At 37.2% G+C, this 21,741-nt stretch overlaps 2 protein-coding genes across 2 annotated transcripts in view; one reads left to right on the top strand and one right to left on the bottom strand.

Moving 5' to 3' along the window:
- LOC135211906 (centromere-associated protein E-like) overlaps positions 1-3,742 on the top strand; it is a 209,700-nt gene extending 205,958 nt beyond the window's left edge. The window contains 3 exon segments of the mRNA XM_064245140.1: positions 421-585; positions 1,553-1,897; positions 3,085-3,742. Of these exon segments, the coding sequence (XP_064101210.1) occupies positions 421-585; positions 1,553-1,897; positions 3,085-3,351 (777 nt within the window). The 3' untranslated portion in view covers positions 3,352-3,742.
- Positions 3,743-4,870: 1,128 nt separating this feature from the next.
- Positions 4,871-17,365, bottom strand: LOC135211905 (prolow-density lipoprotein receptor-related protein 1-like). The gene is made up of 10 exons (XM_064245139.1): positions 17,285-17,365; positions 13,962-14,193; positions 13,077-13,208; positions 12,331-12,486; positions 11,302-11,535; positions 9,471-9,634; positions 7,961-8,171; positions 7,568-7,718; positions 6,902-6,996; positions 4,871-6,477 (listed from the first exon to the last, which is right to left on the bottom strand). Exons 1-10 carry the CDS (start codon positions 17,348-17,350, stop codon positions 6,461-6,463), a joined length of 1,458 nt encoding a protein of 485 aa, XP_064101209.1. The 5' UTR covers positions 17,351-17,365; the 3' UTR covers positions 4,871-6,460.
- Between the last annotated feature and the right edge of the window lie 4,376 nt (positions 17,366-21,741).

Here is a 21,741-nt window from a genome sequence, read left to right as displayed (position 1 = left end):
TCTTGACTATAGTATATATTTTTTGGCTCTACTGCTTTTATGTATTGAAAATTATTTTATAAACACCATAAACTGTTCATCATTGCATTCATAGTTTTCAACTAGTTGTTCTATATCAATCCTCTTACTGTATCCCCATTCATATTGTCTTTTGTCCATCCTGTTATCCACCCTCTCCCAACAAGTATTTCATAGTGCAATGGCAAAGTTTTCCTCCGGTTATGCCTTTAAAACCTTTTTCCTGTCAGTCTCCCTTCCAGCACTAAATAACCTTTGGTCTAAATTCCATACTCCACTCTGTTCTATTTTTTTTTTTCTTGTCTCCACAAATTGCATTGACCACTAGAAAATAAAGTTTGAGGTGCTTTAAAATTTGCTAAAAGAAAAAGTAGCCATTATTCACAGTCAATTCTATTTTAGGTAAACCACTTGAAAGCAGAGCTGCGCCGAATCCAGAATAGCAATAACGTGGACTCAACAATCTGTGAAATAAGAGGAGGCCCTGTCTGTTCAAAGTTGTTTGACAAGGAGGAAGAGCCTTCAGGTGACAAATTTGACTACAGCTCCAGGAGTGGCATTGTATCGGTAAGGATTTTAAAGAAATAGGCTTCAAAATATTTTCATAGCAATAAAAAGCCAATGACTATTGATGCATGGGTTCATTCGCTTGCACCAAGTCTGGCACTCAGCAACGAAATCATAATGTGCCTCAATCTGTTACAAAAGCTCCCTGAGTGGTTAAGAGGAGCAAGGGCTGAGATCTAACAACAAAATATTAGTTTGTTAGAAACTACAAATTTGCATAAAGAAAGAGCCCTGTATGGGGATAGTGCCACCAGTGCACCTCACACAGTGCACTGTAGGTATTAATTGAGGGTTTTTGCAGCGTCCCTTCGAGCCTTAGCTGCAACTCCTTTCATTCCTTTTACTCTCCCTCTGTTCATATTTTCTGTCTTCCATCTTACTTTCCATCCTTTCGTAACAGTTGTTTCATAGGGCAACTGCAAGGTTTACTGTTTCCCTTTCATTGCTGAATAACCTCACAGGGTTCCAGCACTTGGCCTTTGGTCTAAATTTTATATTCTATTCCATAATGAGAAAGGTGCAAAGTCCCATGTCCAATCAACAGAAGTCATTCTTAATGATTGCGTTGAATGCACATTGTAGGACACGAAATTGATTCTTTGTTACATGAAATTCCTCCAAGCTCTGTAGGCTAAAGAAATGAAGAGGAGGAGGTCTCTATGCTTTGACTTTTCAGTCATTTGGGTAATATTTTTTAGTGCAGTTAATTTCCAATATTTACATACCTCCACTATTCATGATATATCTACTGATACAAGCACCTAAACTTTTGAATAGTAGTATCAAGGTAGTATGTTAATTTGCAAGATAAGCGTCACAAAAAATTTAAAAAAAAGACAAATGTGCACACAAGAGTATTGTGCTTGTGTGGAAAAACTATTTTTTTTTCTTTTTTTTTTTGTATAGTAGATAAAAAAGAAATGACTTAATTTGTTTTACTAAAATGTTTCTGTATATTATTTTTTAGGAGGTGCAGGTCATGATACTCCAGAACAAGCTGTACTGCCTTGAGAAAGAAAAGAAGACATTTGAAAATGAGTGTCGCAGTTTAGAGCAGCACATCGACCATTACAAGTCCAAAGCACAAGAGTGGAAAGACACTTGCCTGAAAGAACGTAGAACTGGGGAAAAACTCAAGAAAGAAGTTGAATCTTGGCGTACCGAAGCTACCCGACTGAGAAAGGAGGTCGAGAAGTGCCAGAGTGAGATCGAGAGACTGCAGTTTGAAATTGGCAGTCAGAGACAGTTTATTGAGAGGATGGAAAACGAAAGGAAGGGAGCCACTCCTAAACCTGTGCCACTGAAGGATCAGGTGAGCAATAATTTGTTGTTTGTGAACAGGTGGATTATTGTGTTTTGAATTGGTTTTGAGAGTGGAGGAGGAGTGGTTGGTGAAATGTATTTTGTAAGGTAAAAAAAGTCCTTAGATAATGGAGGATGCTGAGATAGATCTTGAAGGATTATTATTATTATATTATGTTAATAGGTACTTTAACCCAAGCTGATTTTTTAGCCCTTACAAAGCTGGTCAAAAGAATGTTAATTAATGATTTAGCTTAGATTTTGCTTATTTGATTGAAGCTCCATATAAATTTTTTTAGTTTATTGAAAAAGATGGGAATTCTGACAAAATTCTGTAATTGATTTGTTTCCAAAACTTGACAGTTGTCTTCTATTTTGGACATTTACACAAAACATATGTAGGTGTTAGTGTTATTTCGCATTCTGTACTTATAGGGATTAGATGTGATTCTATAAGAGCTAGCTTGATGAGTTAGTTGTGACATTTGTTCCTGAATTACAGTGGAACCTTGGTTTTTCGTATGTAATCTGTTCCGAAACCTCGTACGAAAACCGAAAATAATTCCCATGAGGAATAATGTAAGTACAATTAATGCATTCCAGACCCCCAAAAATATTAACAAAAAATACATTTTATAGGGAATTAACACATTTTACATGCAGAAAACAATGAGAAATAAATATAAATGACTAATGAAATGAATAAATGAACATTTAACATCACTTACTTTTATGGAAAACACTTGTTAGTGTATGGAAGACAGAGGAGGGGAGATGGAGGAGGAGAGGTTATTGTTTGGAAAGGGAATCTCTCTCCAGAAGAACTTCAGGTATCAAGGACCTATCTGGGGTTACTTCGAAGACCTTATAGCATACCCACACCGAACTGTAATTCCATATTAATCTGGCTTATTCCACCATGTATTTTACACTTGCCATTCAGAAAAGGAAATTTACCTAAAAATGCATCACTTCTCAAAAGATAGCCTATGAAAAACTGTAATAATGCAGCTGATAAGTATCAAACTGATAAGCTAAGGGGTTCTATTGGGAAACTGTCTTAATTAGACTAGCAAAATGTATGAAGACATTGATTTAGCTATTTGTCAAAGTAGTGAATCATTTGTTTTTAGTACAGGTACTCCAATTCATTTTTCATCCAGATTCGGTTCATAATCAAACTTCATTTCCTCATAGGTCAACGATAACAGTACTACTGCAGAGAAAGCGGAAAGAACGTCTGACTCTGCCTCATACACGCGCACACACGGAACTGCCATTCCCAGTAAGACCCGTTTAGAGACCTTGCCTGTTGGTAGGACTCCAAGCAACCCACAGAGGGTAGTAGCAGATAAAGAGCCCTTATGGTACAGTGCATATAAGGAAAATAAAGACTACTCAAAGTATAAATTGCCTCCAGGATCAACTCAGAAAAAGAAAGATGAAGACTGCAAAACTCAGTGACAGGAAAGTGTTTTAGTACAAAGTAGCTATTAAGGTGCTTCAAAAACAGAATGAACAGAAAAGACATTTAGAGTTATATATATGGATGAGACGATTTATTGAATAAGATATTAAAAATAGGATTTTATAGTGATGGATATCTATTGACTGATTTCTCACTTTCAAACTAGTTTACAAATATGTGCTAATTTTAGCGCCTGTGCTTAGGAGCTACAGTTGAGCAGAATTTTTAATATACTTTTCATTCTTGATTATCTGTCCTTTTAAACAAGTTTCATGTTATGACTAATATTTAGTTTTTCTAGTTTCTCATCATGTACCCTTAATGAATCTTGAGGATTGTTTTATTTTGTAAACGATTAAGTTTTATAATAAAATTTTTCCCAGAAAACGATGTGGTTAACCCTGTCCCACCATGAAGTAGAAGTGTGGCAAAGAATATTCTGAAGAATATAAGAACAGAATACCAAGGAACAATTATATTTGTTCATTATATATTTATGTATTTACTGCATTTATATTAAAAGCAGGCCACCATGATGGAACAGCAAGAGAAGTTTGAAATCCATGATTGTTTTGCTTTTACTTATTCTCTTGCCTTCTCTCCATTTGCTGTGAAGTTGCCCTCAAGTCAGGCTGGCACATAGTAACATATTCTAGTGGTAGTGTTTCTGTTGACAGAAATTTTCTCCATGAATCCCTTACAGACCATAAGTGGTAACTAAGTGATTTATTAAAATTAGTTATAACTATTGTATGTATTAAATAATGAAAATTATAGACAGCAAAAGATGTATAATATAGATTTTATGCTGTTCTCTATGCAAATATTAGGGCTGCACAAGACAAATGACAATCACAGAGATAGCAAAGTCCATATGAATAATTAAAACGCTGAGGATGAACTTACTTTCTTTGTATGCTGCTAATGCCATCCATTTCTGGCATGCCTTACTCATCATCTATTTCTGATTTAAGTTACCAGAGAAATATATTTTTCCATAATACTGCAGAATAGCCTAGATTTATCACAAGGTGTTATTAGTAAGAAAACTGTTTGGGAATGTTTTATTAAATTTTACTGATTTGAATTGTATATATGTATATTAAAGAATCTATATATATATATATATACTATTATATTATATCATATACTCTTATCATCTATATATTATTATATATATATTATCTATAATATATTATATATATATATAGAGCACTGCCCAAAAATTATTTTTAGCCTTTTGAACTGAATTAGGATATTTAGGAAAGCAATAGTAATGCGCCCTGTTTTTTTACATGTAAGATGATTTATCACAAGCACTGACCAATGCGGCTAAACTGACATGGCTATGAAGGATATGCAATAAAACTATTTTGGTGGAATGTTTTATTAAATTTTACTGGTATAAATTATATTTTACTGATTTGAATTATATTTAATATATATGTGTATGTATATATATATATATATATATATATATATATATATATATATATATATATATTATATTAGAGCGCACCACAACTTATTTAGCCTTTTAAACTGAATTAGGTATTTGGTAAGCATATTAATGCCCTGTTTTATTACATGTAAGATGTTTGTCACAAGCACTGACTAATCGGCTAACTGACAGATGAAGGATATGCCACCAACTCGAGTCCTGTGTCTTATTTACAACTGAAACTAAAGGACATCCTGATCACAGTAGCAGAACTCGGTCACTAAAATCTTATAATGCCAGAGTTGGAAGGGAACTCGTACTCTTCAAGAAGTAGCTTAATGTAGTCGATATCCTTTGAAGATGATCAAACCAGCCCAAGAAAAGTATATAAGACAGAGGTCTGGAAAAACTAATCCTTATTATATATATAATATAAAGAACATCAGATCACAATGAATTAACTTAATTTGTGATAGAAGGAAGTTCTCTGTTTGTTTGATGTTCCCTTCAAAGGAAAAGTCCCAGGACTTGTGGGAATTGAAAACAGGACATACATCAAAGAAGTTTAAACAGTTACACACAAAACTTTCAGTACTGGAAATTAAATACAGCCAGTAACTTTCAATACTGGAAATTAAAACAGGAGCTTTGTTCAGGCAAAGATCATAGGTTAAATAAGTACATTTATGTATGGAGCTCACTGAACGTTAGAATGATATAAGGAGGAACTATGTTTCATTGTTAAATGAAAGGTATGCCTGTCATCTGAAATACTGTAGAATGAAATTTATTGCCCCACAATGACAAGAGCCTGATAAATGAGAAACAGTGCAGAAAGATTTCAATATCATCTTGCTGTAAATTGATAAATGGAAACAAAGTAGGCACTGAAAAGTTGTGAAAGTCCTCCTCATTGTCAACACAGCTGATAAAAGCCTTCCTTAATTTAACAAGATTCAATTTAGTTGGCTCTCGGTCATCTATCGTGTCAATATTGTTTGTTAATCAGGGCAGCTACTTTTTAGGAAACAGCATTGTTAGCTTACAACTAGTTGAAAGTATTGTTGAGTATTTACAGTCTATTTACAAATGTCCTCTGCCTATAGATCCAAGGAGCTTATATACTTCAACATAAGTTAATATGGATGCTGACTGAGAACAAGCTTAGGTTTAGCGAATCTGATGATTTTTCTGTATAACCACTAAAAGTTCAGCTTGCATGACATACCTGTACATGTGCAATGTCCATTGTACCCTAATGTTGCATTTTTCATCTGTTTAGTTCTTGTCACAAGTTTGTTGAGCACTGCAAACACTCCTCCTAGAATTTGCACGTCATCCTTCTTATATAAACTGGGTTTAAATCTGCACAAATTTTGATAATTCATATTCCATATCTTCCATTAATTGTTAAATTTTTTGCTGTTCATTCTCAACTTCCCATTTATTCTGCATAATGAATTTTCTTCAAAATGGAAGAGTTTGTTTCAATAAGCAAGCAGTTTTTTGGTTATTTCACTTTGCACCTGGATGTGGTCTTGAAACATATGATCACTTACGTCACATGAGGTTATTACAACTTTCTCTGATGCTGAAGATAATATATAGTAGTCCTTGAAGCTATTTCAATTAGTGTAGAAAAACATTTTTCTTCCCACACATACTTAAGATCGCTGGCAACCTGTGAAGAACATTTAAATGTTTTTTCAGTGTTTTCTGTCACCTCACCAACTTTCATTTTTAGAGATAAAGATATATTCATTGCAGTTTCAACAGCATAAAAGTAAATGGAAAAGTAATGCTATCTTGTCAGTTAGTGACTGTATATCTTCGTGTGCCTGAGTAGTTTGTCAGTCAACTGATGTTGGATTCTTTCTTACATGATCCTAGCTTATATTTAATAGTTTTACATAAGGCATAAACTGAGCTAGTACCTTTGTATACTGTAAATTCTCTCTACGTCTGAATTTCATTATCTACCTTTATTCTAAATTAGAAATGTACATTGTGCATTCAAGCAAACAAACTACGACTGTTTGTTGAGCCTAAATTCAGTAACAAGCATAAGATCATACGTCAACTTGAAATATGAAGAAAGTACTTACTACACACTGAGCATTTTTCTTCATCACTGTTGTCACCACATCCGTCAGTCCCAGAGCAAAGTATGGCTGTTGAACGACACCTTCCATTTCGACACCTGTTGGCAATGGAGATAATATTACAGCAACAAATGTTGATAAGATTTTTTTCAAAATGTGGGTTGATTTCTCGTAGGTGATACTAAGGATACTAATGAGTGTGATGTTCTAGATAATCTCTTGGATATTAAGATTAAGATTTCATGCACGTGGTGAGGTTTTGTATATCAGTAGTAGTTTTATTTTACCATTTTTTTTATCTGAATCACCATTATAACTTGATGAGTTGGGGCAATAAAAAGCCATTGACCTAATTTCCAGGGCACAATTTCAACATCAAATACAGGTCATACATTAATTATCTTTTATGTATGACGTATGCATAAAACCTGTATAATGAGAAAGTTGCTGAGGTACACTGGCATTTTAAAAGTTTGAGAGATCAGAGTTGCTGGTGAAGAATTTTACATCACTGACTGGGAAGCCAAATCAGTTATACGTCTGTCCACAGGTTTCATGTCATGGGTTTTCTTAGTAAACATTGCATGGAATAACATGCCTTTCATTCTTTTGTGCCACAAATACATAACTATCTATGAAAAGGAATTAAAGTGTCTGAGAAGCTTTTACCTAAACGGACAGTACGTAGCCGTAATCGAGCCCTGGACACAGGCCTCCTCGTCTTCGTCACTTCCATCGCTACACGTCGGAGTGGCATTGCAGAACACGAATCCAGGAAGGCATCTCCCATCACCACAGCGGAACGTCGACGCTGGACAAACTAGGAAGGAAATCAAAGTTATACTCGGAGGTAGGAGATGGTACACACACAAAATCTAGTAATGTTGAAATTGGAAATGTTGACTTGATTATGAATCTTTCCCCTCCCAGGAATGAATCCAAAACAATCTTGAAAATATCAAGTTACGATGTTCACCTTGCCACATGTTACTAGCATAGATAATAAATAGCAAAGGGTTCTTGAGGAACACCTGATATGGCATGACTATTCTAAAGACTTGCCTTCTCTGCAGTTGACCTCGTCTGAGCCATCAGGGCAGTGTGCTTTGCCGTCACAAAGCCTGGACCTAGAAATGCAGGTGCCATCCCTACAGGTGTGAGCTAGAGGCGGACATCTATGGGGGAGGCAAGAGTCTTCGTCAGAGCCGTCTTCGCATTCTCTGACGCCATTGCAGACGTAGAACCAGCTTATGCACCGACCTGACGAAGCGCACTGAAATGAAGAGTAAACTCTATAGGTAATCTGTTTTTTTTCCATCTGTTCTTCCGCCTGTGGTGGTCGCGCATGGTAACACTGCGTCCCGGGCTTTAAATAGTTACGTTATGTCTAAGTTTTATGTAAATAAAAGGATATCTGGGTGTACATTTGCAACTGAAAAAGTGTTTTAATAATTTACTGTATGCGAATTACACCGTTAATATTCGAAATAGGATATATTATTATTATTGTTGAGTGTAAGCTGAATGTAACTATCTGAAGCCCAGGACGCAGTGTTACCATACGCAAACACCACAGGCGGGTGGACAGATGGGGGAAAAAAACGAGTATAGTACCACCTGCACTTGAATATGTAAAAGGTATCTTAGAGCTATCAGAAAGAAATTCCACATTATTTCTAAACTAACCTGTATATAATTTACACCAGACATTCAATTTCAGAGAAAAAGGTAGTCGTAATATTGTAGTCGATGAGTACAAAAGTCCGCTACGTTGAGACGTCAATAATGCAGAGGTTACAACAGCCAAGAGTTTGAAAATCGTATATTAGGAACTCAGCTGGCTGTGCTACCTTAGTCAGACTCAGCTGGTTGGTACTACCTTAGTAGACTCAGCTGGCTGGTGCTACCTTAGTAGACTAAGCTGGCTGTCACAAGCAGTAGCAGCATGAATATTCGAGACAATTAAGCAAGTGTAAAGTAAGATGAACAAGAATATATTTAAATGTAAAAGAACAATAGTTCAGCGACCTATTTTATAAGAGGAAAAAGAAAAGTGAGTTACAAAATTTAAAAAAAAGTTACAGCAAACGAGTTCATCCTGCTAACTAGTGTATCAGGAGATATTGAAACAATCATGATATCCGAAATTCTCTCTCTCTCTCTCTCTCTCTCTCTCCTCCGTAGAGGGGTAGTGCCGTCAGTGGGCCTCATGCGGTGCACTGTAGGCATTACTTAAGGTTCTTTGCAGCGTGCCTTCGGCCCCTAGCTGCAACCACTTTCGTTCCTTTTACTGTACCTCTTTTCACCTTCTCTTTATTCATCTTACTTTCATAACACTTGTTTCAGAGTGCAACTGCTTTGAGGTTTTCCTCCTGTTACACCTTTCAAACCTTTTACTGTCAATTTCCATTTCAGCGCTGAATGACCTTATAGGTCCCAGTGCTCTGCCTTTGGCCTACATTCTATAATCAACTCTCTCTCTCTCTCTCTCTCGTGCAATAGGGACTAGTCGTCATTCTACACTGAAACGAACGAAAGGACAAGAGAGAGAAAAGCACCCAAGACGTTTTACCTGAAAAGTGTCCTTGTGACACCCGGTGTTTTCCGCCGAACATTTCGAGGTGTCGGTGAGGCAGTGACAGACACCCTCCTTGCAGTGAGTGAAAGGGTCTGATGCTCTGCACTGGCTAGAAGTCTCGCACCTCTGGCCGAGGGAGGCTGGAATGACTCCAGCATCTGAAAAATAAATTACAGAATGTTTTAGGCCTATATAACCTCTCGGAATTGACGTCACGCTTCTAGAACGACTGTCTGCGAACTCTCCTGTCTTATAAAAAAGTGAGTTTTCGTAAATTAGAGAAACGAGGGAATACAATGAAACGATAGGACTACTAACATAGATTTAATCGGTGTTTGTTTTGGCTTCAAGATGCAATTAGTCTAGAAAATAGGCTTTACTTTCAGCTACTTTTACGTAAAGGAACACCATTCCTTGAAATATTCATGAAAGCATTTGATAGGAAACATTGGCAAGTGTAGGTAATATGATAACGGTTGCAGTGGCCTAAGCATTGATCTAAGATGACGAAGTTTTTGCCGGCATATATGGAGTTCACAAGCAGCATGACTACAGGATCTGGTGACAGTCATGGAAATATTGTTTATAGAAAAAATAAGATTTTTATGTAGTAAATTTTCCCATGATACTACTCTTTATGTTCTCGGTAACTGCTGTTTTGAAGTTATGGCACAGAGGCAAATGATATGTGTTCTGCCCCACGAGGCTTGTAGTATTAACTTCGTTAATTTTAAAAAGAGTTACAAGTTAATAGAGTTAAAATGGCAACATTAACGGCGTTACTTAGGTGTCGACACCAGGGGATGCAGATTCTATGAAACGCCGAAGTGGTAACATAACGCATAGGTTACGGCTAGAAAGTCGACAATAATTGGTAGATCAGGCATGGCCTTCTTGCTCGTAATTCGTATTGCTTTCTGCAGTTAGAGAACTTCGGGTTAATAAAGAGAGAAGTTTCTTTGTGCAAGTTGGTTAATTTCCTTATGGCGCTGCTTCAGGTAGTAAAAAAAAAAAAGTAATTTCAAGCAGATGTAGACAAACTGAAAGTGTAGTACTAAATAAATGTCCCATGATATGAAATGATAAATGGAACATTTTCGAATAATGGCACTGAAGAGAGCATGCGTCTTCTCTCTAGGAATTCTGGAGAAAAGGTAACATTGTAGTTTCATCAATATTTTAGTTTTATTTATTAGGATTTATTTATAATGATCGGCCCGTTTGTTTGCACATGCGCATCCTTAGAAGGCATCCATTTCAAGCTGTTAGTTATAGTTAGAAGCTCGTAGTTTGAAGACATTCATTTTAAAATTAAGCGGTTATTTATGAAAATCATGGCATGCTTTAGACTAAATTATATCATGCTTCGTTCGTACTATACATTTCTTCCGAGCATATTGATATTGTAATTGTGCATGCATATTCTATGTAAGAGACTTGATTTTTTTTTTCTCAATGGTTGGACAAGGCGCAAGCATACAAAATTAGATTATGGGCCATGCAGTTTCTCTTGAACTCTTACTTTGTAGGGCGCTCTGGCCTGAAAAGAGAGACAATATATGATCATTACACTTATGATTTATTGTAACACGATGCAGAAGGGGATCATTGTACAGCTTTAAGAATGAACATAGCTAGAGAGAGAGAGAGAAAGAAGAAACTCGGTTCTCATAACACAAACCCTTACCTCTCACGACGTCACGAGCAAAGTAAAAAGAAGAAGAAGAAAGCTTTTGATACAGCAACCCAAGATCGCCATCTTTATCCATTCCCGCGCAAGCATTCCCTGTTAAGGACGTATAAAGCCTAGTAATCAATGCCTTACCTTTTTGCACAGGGATACACCTAGACTCATCCTCGGCTTCGATGTGTCCCGCGGGGCAGGCGCAAATGGCCAGGGGAACTCCGATGGGCACAGGGGATATCCCGGGGATAGCGGAGATGCTGTTCACGTCTACTGCGTCTATAGACTTGATGGTCGTGAACCTCTGTATGACACAGACGGCGCCGGGTACGTCCGAGCTACACTGGGCACTGGTGCCACAAGGTGAACCCAAGGCTGTGCGACGAGTTTGGGCGTTAGAATGGGTGGGTATGGAGGATATATACGTCATGGTGTTGGAAATGGAAATGGTGGATGAGAGAGAGAGATGCTACTGTGAATTCAACATTTAGAGAAATGAAACCATGAAAATGGGCGGGGTTTGGGGATATTTTTGTGCTTAAAATAATTTGTGCAAATAGAGAGTTTTTGGTTGTAATGAATGTAAACGTCATAAATAAAATACTAATTATGAAACTTGAAAAAAGAAACACTGACCTTCAATTAACTAACAAAAAGGAATTACAAATGAATTAAACACAACGAACTTTGATCATTCATATACACCAAGAAAAAAAAAACTCCCTACGAGACAGTTAATTAAAAAGTCTCTTTTTATCAGAAACTACAAACTACAAAAGTATAAAATAAGAGAAAAGTATTTTCAAGGGACTTACACATCATTAGCTATCTATTAACTATGTGACCAACACAAAATATTTAGATATTATTGCAAGGGAAAATGAAATAAAAGAATAACAGGAAAATGCTCTAGACAGATAGGACTACTGACAATCTAGAAGTACGCTCTTAAGACACTGAAGTTAAACGAATGTAATGTAAGAATATATATATATATATATATATATATATATATATATATATATATATAATATATATATATATATATAATATATATAATATATATATATATGTGTGTGTGTGTGTGTGTGTGTGTGTTGTGTGTGTGTGTGTGTGTTTAAATGCCTAAGTGTATCGGTAAATACTCATTCATATCAAACCACAACTCACTATATTTCGTGATACCACAAGAATCTCCGACCTGTGGCACGTCGCTCGAGCATTTGCAACGCCCGTATACCCTGGGCACGATGAAATCGCAGTAGCTGCCCTTGCTCTGTATCTGGCATTGATCGTGGCTTCGACACATCTCGCCCAGTTTAGCCTCTGTAAAAAAAAAAAAAAAAAAAAAAAAAAAAAAAAAAGAATGAAGTCTAGAAGGTAGGTACTGACTGACGCCATTGGCTGTTAGGCTTAGTGTCAAATGATTCTTTAGTTATCAGAGAAAAATATGACAGTTTTAACCTGAGAAAAAGTTATAGAAATTATAGAAAAGAATCATAGATTTATAGAATAAAGAATTAAATAATTATAGCTTTGCTCAGATAACATTAAAGTGTCCTTGTAGCTACAATCTATATAGAGGGAATCAGTTATGAGTCTAGTTAAGAGTCTGAAAATGGATTCAATTTCTAAAATTGATGACAATCATATACAGAAATATTTAAGTAAAATGTATAATCTCCAAGAGTTAATTATTGACCATAAGTTCATAATTCATGTAATATTAATCAATGTCATCTAGACAGGTTACAATACACGAAGAAACTTTGCAGAAGAAAAATTGTTAACTATCACTTGAAAAGATGTCAGTACTAGGCAGAACTTAACTGGGGCTAAATGAAATAACTTGCAGGTAACCTGTACATAATTAAATTGCATTATTTTGTAAAGAAATCGTACGTTACGTTACGTACTTTTAAGACAGTTGTTTCGGCGGTACGGAGCGTAATCTGCTCCGCACCGACAATAACCCTGGATGCAGGCGGAGTTGGCCACGCGCATGCTGCACTGCGCATCCACCTCGCACTTGAATCCGAGCAATGAACCTGTTTAAATAAAAGTTTTTTTTTTTTCTCTCATATAATGGCGAAGTAGTATTAATATTCTGTATATAACACACAATCAATCTGATAGACATGTGGTGTTAGGTTTAGGAACTTCAATTAATCTGATGGACTTATGGTGTTAGGACTTAGGTCTATGAACTCCCATAATAACAGTATATGTTCACGAAAGCAACGATTGTCTTGATGGCAGAAATAACAGCTGCTGTTTTTAATTACAGAAAATAACGCCTGTTATCTTTTATTACCAAAGTTACAGCTGTCATGATTTCTTCCGTTAGCTACAGCTGTTGCAATGAAAGAGATAATGACAATATCGATAAAAGCACTTATTGATTAAATAAAAAGTGGTTTAGAAGATGAGAAAGAGATTGTAGTACTACCACAAAAAAATAAACAATAGACGCAAAAGATTTATTTTCTTTCTTTTGATTAAGTTGGAAAATCTAAGGGGCTCCGGAGACTTTCATATAGCGTACAGTCACGATTTGCTCTCTCTCTCTCTCTCTCTCTCTCTTCTCTCTCTCTCTCTCTCCTCTCTCTCGTATGCTACTTGAATTTCTGAGAAAATTCAGTTTTTCTCTCTATGTCTCTCTGCCGTATATAGTTTAAATTCTGGAAACATTCATCATTATTATAGGTGATCCATTCAAATGCACACATTGCGATCTCTCTCTCTCTCTCTCTCTCTCTCTAACTTGAGGTCACCTGTCTGTCCCTCCCTCCCTCCCTTACCTGGCAAACAGCGCTGAAGGTCCACTTGGACGTAATGCGGCTGACACCGACACCTTCCCTCGTCACAGACGCTGTTTACGACGCTGCAGTGTTTGCTGACGACGCATCTCTCGCCCAAGAGTGACCTCGCTGACATACTCAGGAGGTCGACGCCGTACCAGGAGACGGAGTTTAGGCTTTCGTCGTTGGCGGCGGCGACCTCGTCGAGGGAATTCCTAGGCGCAGTTACGCTCTGGTGGTGAAATGGTACGAATGAGAGATAAGGGAGGTATACAGAGATAAAGACCATCTGGTTGTGAAACGGTACGAATGAGAGATAAGGAAGGTATACAGAGATAAAGACCATCTGGTTGTGAAACGGCACGAATGAGAGATAAGGAAGGTACCTATACAGAGATAAAGACCATCTGGTTGTGAAACGGCACGAATGAGATATAAGGAAGGTACCTATACAGAGATAAAGACCATCTGGTTGTGAAACGGTACGAATGAGAGATAAGGAAGGTACTGCAGAGATAAAGACCATCTGGTTGTGAAACGGTACGAATGAGGGGTATACAGGAGGTACAGTGATAAAGATAATGAAGTAATTTTTATTTGGTTTTAGAGTACTTCTGCTCTGTAAGCACATAATATAGGCCATAAGACAGCCGATAACAATGCTCTATAAGCACATATAGGCCTAAGATAGATCTGATTAGAAGAGAAGTAAAATAATGTTTTCTTCCTAGTTTTAAGTGTTATATTGTTGATAATTATCGTAATAGAAAACAATTATATATATATATATTATATATATATATATATATATATAATATATATATATAATACATTTTCTTTGAATTTATCCAGCTCTGATATAAATATATTAGTAATGTGAACAAATATAATAATGCAATAATATTTTCCTTGGGCGGGTGAACTGAACCCTTCCTTCATATTTGGACAAAAAAAAAAAAAAAAAAAAAAAAAAAAAAAAAAAAAAAAAAAAAGAGCCGGGTTAACGTCTGGGTAATTTGAAGAGTTCATTCCCCTTCTTCGAAAGAAGATACTATTGCAAGAGAGAGAGAGAGAGAGAGAGAGAGAGAGAGAAACGTGGTCAGACAAGCCATATCTGGTGTTTACAAAAGGCACGCCGGGTTCCCCGTCAAGGTCTTCGGTGTCAGTGGCCTCTCTCTCTCTCTCTCTCTCTCTCTCTCTCTCTCTCTCTCTCTCTCTCTCAGGCATCGTCCGTATGTCGTGTATAGGTAACTGAGTTCGGAAGACAGCGGGGAATTAACGCATGTTGTTACTTCCGTATTAGACCGTTGTTATGTAAACTTTACATTCTTCTGACGTAACTTTTTTTCTAAGAGAAAATCTGAAAAAATCTGATAATTATTGATTCAACTGAAGAATTTTGTCCGATTCATTATACTATGATAATTCCTTTTAGGCGAAAGCTTATTTCTAAGGCCAATTGATTATCGTAATCCGAATTATCTGAATAATTCTTCACATAGTCTATACTTGCGAAAGAAGGCCTAAGTGTGCTGGTATGACTTCCCTTTGGCATGGCCAATTTAACGTAATGGTTCTCTAACTTAAGGAAGGAGACTGAATCTCTCTCTCTCTCTCTCTCTCTCTCTCTCTCTCTCTCTCTCTCTCTCTCTCTCTCTCGGCCGTTGCTCATCCTCTTCTGAAGAAGAGAAAGCCTAGGCTATGTGATAACCCGGTTTGTACGCCCACCAGGATAACTGTCATTCCTCGTTTCTCCCGACCCAGAACGGCTTACGTTTTCTGTGCTTCTGGTTTCCTATTATAATCTGTATAGTCTACACATCAAATATTTTTCTGCGATTATCGTTCTTGTAACGGCTTGAGACACTACCACAACTGGACACTGTAAACCTTAAGTTAATTCATTTCAGAAATGGTTTACAACCGGTATTATGTTTGGTAGACACAGTTTCATTATTCAACAACTAATGTGCTTCTGTGTAGAGCTAATAGTGCATGTTACGTTAGGCTACCGAATGCTTTGATTTTAGCGTGAATTTACTAAATTAATTAATTAATCACTGCATTTTCAGCAGTATTTTATCTCGTTTTAGTGAACACCTCGAGAAATTCACAAAACGCCACGGAAACCAGAACCCTTGCTTACGGAACTCCGTATATGATACAGCACCCAAGAAGTGTCTTGACCTTCTCATGGGGGCAAAATATCTGTAGCGTTCTTCTTCTTCTTTATTTCCGGTTGTGTGCGTGTTTGTGTGTGTGTGTGTGTTTGTGTCTCCCGAGGAGTCCGTAACAAACCGTCCATAACGGTGAGGGCTACTTTTCTGAGACGGAAACTCACTTCCCACGGTTGCGGTTATATTCCCAGGGTAACTAAATAACTGTCCGATTTAACCGGGAACCGTTTTTTATCTCTCTCTCTCTCTCTCTCTCTCTCTCTCTCTCTCTCTCTCCTCGTACGGTTGACTTCTGCAAAACTTTGTCACTAGGTAGTAGGCCTAACCCAAGCAAGTATTTTCACTACAAGAGATTTACGATCTCTCTCTCTCTCTCTCTCTCTCTCTCTCTCTCTCTCTCTCTCTCTCTCTCTCTCTCTCTCTCTCTCTCTCACGCAATTACCGCGCGTGTTCGATCCACAGTGTCATGCTCTCCGCTGAAGAAGAAGGTCTAAAACAATTACAACGGTATAGCGTAACAGGAAATGCGCCTAACTGCGCCGTATCACTTTTTTTTTCTTTCTGTGTCATTGCAGGACCTACAGGTGTTTTGGTGTTTTTGGGGGTGATCTAGGTGACCTCTAGGCGGGAGGGGGGGGCGGTTGTTGGTGGTGTGAGATGGGTGACCCTGGGGTGGGGGATGTGAATCAGGTGACCCTTGGAACTGTAAATAATGGAGTTCCCCAAGGTGCTGTATTCTGGGGGGTCACCCTTGCTTTTTTTTTTTTTCTTACCGTTTTTCTGTTTTGTTTACCAATGTTTTCCTTCTCTCTCTCTCTCTCTCTCTCTCTCTCTCCTCTCTCTCTCTCTCTCTCTCTCTCTCTCTCTCTTTTCTTTAGTATTTTGTGAAATAGGAGTAGCAGTAATGAGTAAATATACAAGATTTATATACCAATATTTACTTAGATTTTATTGGTGTGTAGTTGACGATCATCTGTGAATGTAATAGATAAATTAATTAAGAGCCAGATTCAGTGATAAATATACAAACCCTTCCATCAGTCGAAGAGAGAGAGAGAGAGAGAGAGAGAGAGAGAGAGAGAGAGAGAGAGAGAGAGAGAGATCCTGTAATCCCCGTGTAAACCACAGGCCAGTTATAGGACTTACCTCCTCACCGTTGGAGACAAACAGCATCCAAGAGAGAAGAAGAATGAGAGATACCAGCTTCATCATGCCCACGGGATCTGCAAGAAGAAGATGATGAAGCTTATGGGTCTAAAGTAAACGTTGCCTGTATAACGGCTTGGCGAGACGTCGCCAAAACCTTGCTAGTTAACTCGTGGAAGTATGTTTAGTCTTATACAATTCCTCTGGTAAGAAACACCAATAAGAAGAATAATATTTATGCTTTTGTTATTATTAATATTACTATCTATCATCATATCATTATTAAAGTTTGAAAGCATAACGGAGCGGGAACACGCCAACAAAACCTTGCCTGTTAACCCGCGTATGTTCAGTTTTATGGAATTCCGTTGCTAAGAAACACCAGCAATTAGAATATTTATTCTTTTAATCATCATTATTATTACTGTTTATTATCATTTTTGATTTGAAAGTTGAGTAAAGCTCAGAGAATTCGTCTTCCGAGTTTAAAGGGTGTCGTCACAAGCGAGTCCTGGAAGGGACCTGATTTCCAACATTTTCTTCGATGAAGCTGAAAATGTAAACACGAAACACCCTCGCCAAATGATAGGATGGAAGATTGCATGGTTGATAAGAAAAATGAATGAAATGGCAAAGCAGAGTCATAAGATGCCCAGCGGGGAGAAACTGCACAATTGACATAACAGAAAATGTGAGGCAAGGTACAATTTTTTGGCCCAAAGCTATGCAGCATAGTGACTGACAGAGTAATTATTTAATTTAAGCAGGAAGAATGTAACACTCATAAAGAACGTAGCAATAGAGTCCCTAATATTTGTTGATGATATGTTCCCCACAAGCAGGAAAGAAGGAGTAGAATGGCAATTGGCAACTGCCGTAGCCTAGAGCAGCTTAAGAAATTTACATTTAATACGAAGCCAAGTAAGTCAGCAGTGCTAGTTAAATAGATAAAAAAGCAAAGAAATCAGATGTACAATAAAAACAGAACTTAAAAATGGCCCAATTAGTAGCGTGAAAGAGTATAAAGTACTTAGGAGAATGGTACACACTGAATGGCTCAAAGGAAGCAAGTATTAAAACGAGAAATCAAAAGGTTGAGTACCTACTAAGAGAAATCAGAAAGATATGGAGATGTTTAACAAGTAGGAAACATGGCACTAGAAGTAAGGAAAAAGATCTATGAAACAGTATTGTACCAACCTTATTTGCCAACATAGAGACGTGGAGTACGTAACGGAAAATGATTAATGCGCTAGAGAAAAATGCAATATAGGATCCTCCGAGGAATGTATGAACAACCAAGGGCACTTCGTATTGGGGAATTATAGCTGAGTCCGGCATATGGCCAGTAGCCAACAGAATTGACTATAAGAAGTTAATGCTTTTCCACAACATAATAAATTCGGAGGAGAAAAGATTAGTAAAAGAAATAGTTGAAGATCAGTTAAGAGCCCCAATATGGGCAATGGGTTGGTACAAAAAGTGTGGGTGAACATAGCACCAAATATGATATAGAAATTAATGGACTAAGAGAATATCCCAAAGCAGCACTGAAAAAGGAAATAAAGAACAAAATTAATCAAGATATCCAAGTGACTTTGAGAGAAAAGAGAAAGAAATGAAGAAGCTAAGATTCATTGACGACTTCGAGGAAAACAAGTACATAAGGGAACTTTAAACAAAGGATGCGTGTATCATTATGAAAGCCAGACTGAATATGTTGAACTTAAAGGCCAACTTCCGGGGCAAAATTCAATGACGAGGTCTGTGAACAATATGTAGAGTGAAGGAGGACCCAACCGAACATTTATTCACGTATCAATTACTACAAAAGCAGATAAGGATATAAATTTAGGAACACTGTTATCCCCTAACAGAAAACTGGGAGAATATAAACGGATAGCCTCAAGATTAAGAATGTTCTTAACCTGAAAGGCGATGGATGTCAAAGCTAAGTACACGGCTCTACCTCACTTACAAAGAAGAAAGAAATGAAAGGGAGTTTGGGTAAAAGTAAAAATAAAGCTTTGCACCTCATAGTGTAAGTGTAGTGTGCCCGCAACTGTGTTTGTGGAGTGAGGCGCCTAGGAACCAGGAACCAGGAACCGGTTTCGCCGCATAGATCTTAGTTCGTTGCTTATTGACAATGTTTACTGACGCCGTCGTAATAATACCATCCTTTTATTATTTTCAAGATGACAACTTGTCAATCTTCTCGTATTATCATTGTGATCTCTTCTAGACCATATGTTATATTACCCAGGGCTAAATTCAGACCGTCTTCGAAGGTTTTAGGTAAGATGTAGACAGCAGTTTTTAGACCCTGTTTAGCCTATTCATCATACGAAATTCCAGTTGTACGATCATTTTGGATGGATACGTATTAGCAATCGCCTTTTCAATGGTGTTTTTAAAAGTATTAGCATCTGTGTGGGAATGACATTAAAACCATAAGGCACTTATGTTGGATAGTGAACAGAAATTTGAAGATTATGTTACACATTTGGTAAAAAATTCTACTTCGTGCAAAAGTATTTGGCTCAGATTTATTTTTATAAAGACATAGCTGAATGTAAATAATACTTTAACTAATAGATAGGCTCTGCATTTTTAGTAAAGTGTAACTCTAATATTAACGAGACATTAAAGATTTTACTGAAAGCTAGAGAGTGTAATTCAGAATTATTCACTAGAGTGCTAGTTCACCGCCGGCCGAAGTCGAATTTCGTGATAGAGAGAGAGGAGAGAGAGAGAGAGAGAGAGAGAGAGAGAGAGAGAGAGAGAGAGAGAGAGAGAGTCTTGAAAATCAAATAATGTTTCAGATCTCCACTGAAATTTCCACACGGCTGTTCTCTGGGGTCAGTTTAGAAACTTTTTTTTTTATCTTTTCTAATTTGGTTTTTGGAGTGGAATCAGGTTATTGAAGTAATGACTTGTTTCTTTTGGGAGGTCAGCTTATTATTTACTCGATGGTACGCGAACAGTTTTTCAATGTGGATTGTAGTACTTCTTCATGTAGGTACAAAACGTGTCTATACATACCGTATATATATATATATCTATATATATATATATATATATATATAATATATATATATGTATATATATAGATATATATATATATATACATACACATAAAACTTCACAGTAAAGGCTTATGGATTTTTAATACTAACTTCATGAAAAATCTAAAATCTCAGTGAGCAGACTGTAAAAAATCAGAAAAAAAATGCATAGACAACACCCCCATCAATCTGTCTGTCTGTCTATCTGTCTGTCTGTCTGTCACTGCCCTAAATTCACAGCAGCTGTCTGGCCCTTAGGTTGGTGATATGGTTGGGGGAAGCAGAGTCCGTGACATTGGCTAAAAGTTTAATTACGTTTCTGACACGCACCAGGTTTAGTTATATCGAAGCCATATCGGCCGAACGTGACTTGAGGTCATTAAAAAAAAATTTCTGGTGTATATCCAGTGAAAGTGCTCTTCATTAATTTAAAATTGCGAGAGTAATGAGTTAACTACTTAAGTATATTTCTATATACAGCATACATTGTTGTATATTCCCATTAACAAACGAATAAAAGTGAAGATTAAATGTATGAATATTTTTCAGGTCTGTACGTGAACCCAATTACGTTTTCAACGCTCGCTCGCTCGCTCGCTCGCTCGCTCGAGAGAGAGAGAGAGAGAGAGAGAGAGAGGCTTCTTTTGGCATTTACGAGACAGCAACGCTCTGCAAATCTCCATAACATACGAGACAGACACTAATATTTATTCGGGAAAATGTTCAGTTTTTTTTTCCATAACAACCAGTTCTGTGAAGAAATTTGTTCTTTAACTATAGTTAATGTTTATTATATAGAGGTTGTATACATATGTATATATACAGTATATATATACACATACATACATATACAACAAAATCCTTTTACAGCCAAAAAAGAAAGAAAAAAAAATTGTGCGTTTTGATTTATCTGTGGAGGAAACTCCTCCCAAAATCCTTCCCTCCTCCCTCAGGAGAGCGACACCCTGGCAGTAAGGGTAATGTCGTGCCTAGTTCAAAGTCAGGGTGAGGGATGGATGGCCAGTTTCTTGTCCTCCACCTCCTCCTCCTCCTCCTCCTCCTCCTTCTTCTTCTTCTTCTTGTTCTTCTTCCTCCTCTTCCTTCTTCTTCCTTCTATTTTCTTCTTCCTACTCTCCTCCTCCTCCTCCTCCTCCTCCTCCTCCTCTCCTTCTTCCCTCCTTCTTCTTCTTCCTCCTTCCTTCCTCCTCCTCCTCCTCCTCTCCTTCTTCTTCTTACTTCTTCTTCTTCTTCCTCTCTCCTCCTCTCCTCCTCCTCCTCTCCTTCTTCTTCTTCTTCTTCTTCTTTTTTCTTCTTCCTTCTTCTTCCTCCTTCTCCTTCTTCTTCTTCTCTCTCCTCCTCCTCCTCCTCCTCCTCCTCCTCCTCCTTCTTCTT

Source organism: Macrobrachium nipponense, chromosome 40, assembly GCF_015104395.2.
Source record: "Macrobrachium nipponense isolate FS-2020 chromosome 40, ASM1510439v2, whole genome shotgun sequence".
In the NCBI taxonomy this organism is placed as follows: Eukaryota; Metazoa; Arthropoda; class Malacostraca; order Decapoda; family Palaemonidae; genus Macrobrachium; species Macrobrachium nipponense.
The sequence above is the reverse complement of the archived record's forward strand: the minus strand, read 5'-3'. Positions and strand labels throughout refer to the sequence as shown.

Excerpts from the sequence above, each read along its gene's own strand:
- LOC135211905 (XM_064245139.1), bottom strand. The coding sequence starts at position 17,350 with ATGATGAAGCTGGTATCTCTCATTCTTCTTCTCTCTTGGATGCTGTTT. Across the intron at positions 14,194-17,284 it reads TTGTCTCCAACGGTGAGGAG|AGCGTAACTGCGCCTAGGAA; the intron begins GTAAGTCCTATA and ends TTTCACCACCAG. Across the intron at positions 12,487-13,076 it reads CCGAAACAACTGTCTTAAAA|AGGCTAAACTGGGCGAGATG; the intron begins GTACGTAACGTA and ends TTTTTTTTACAG.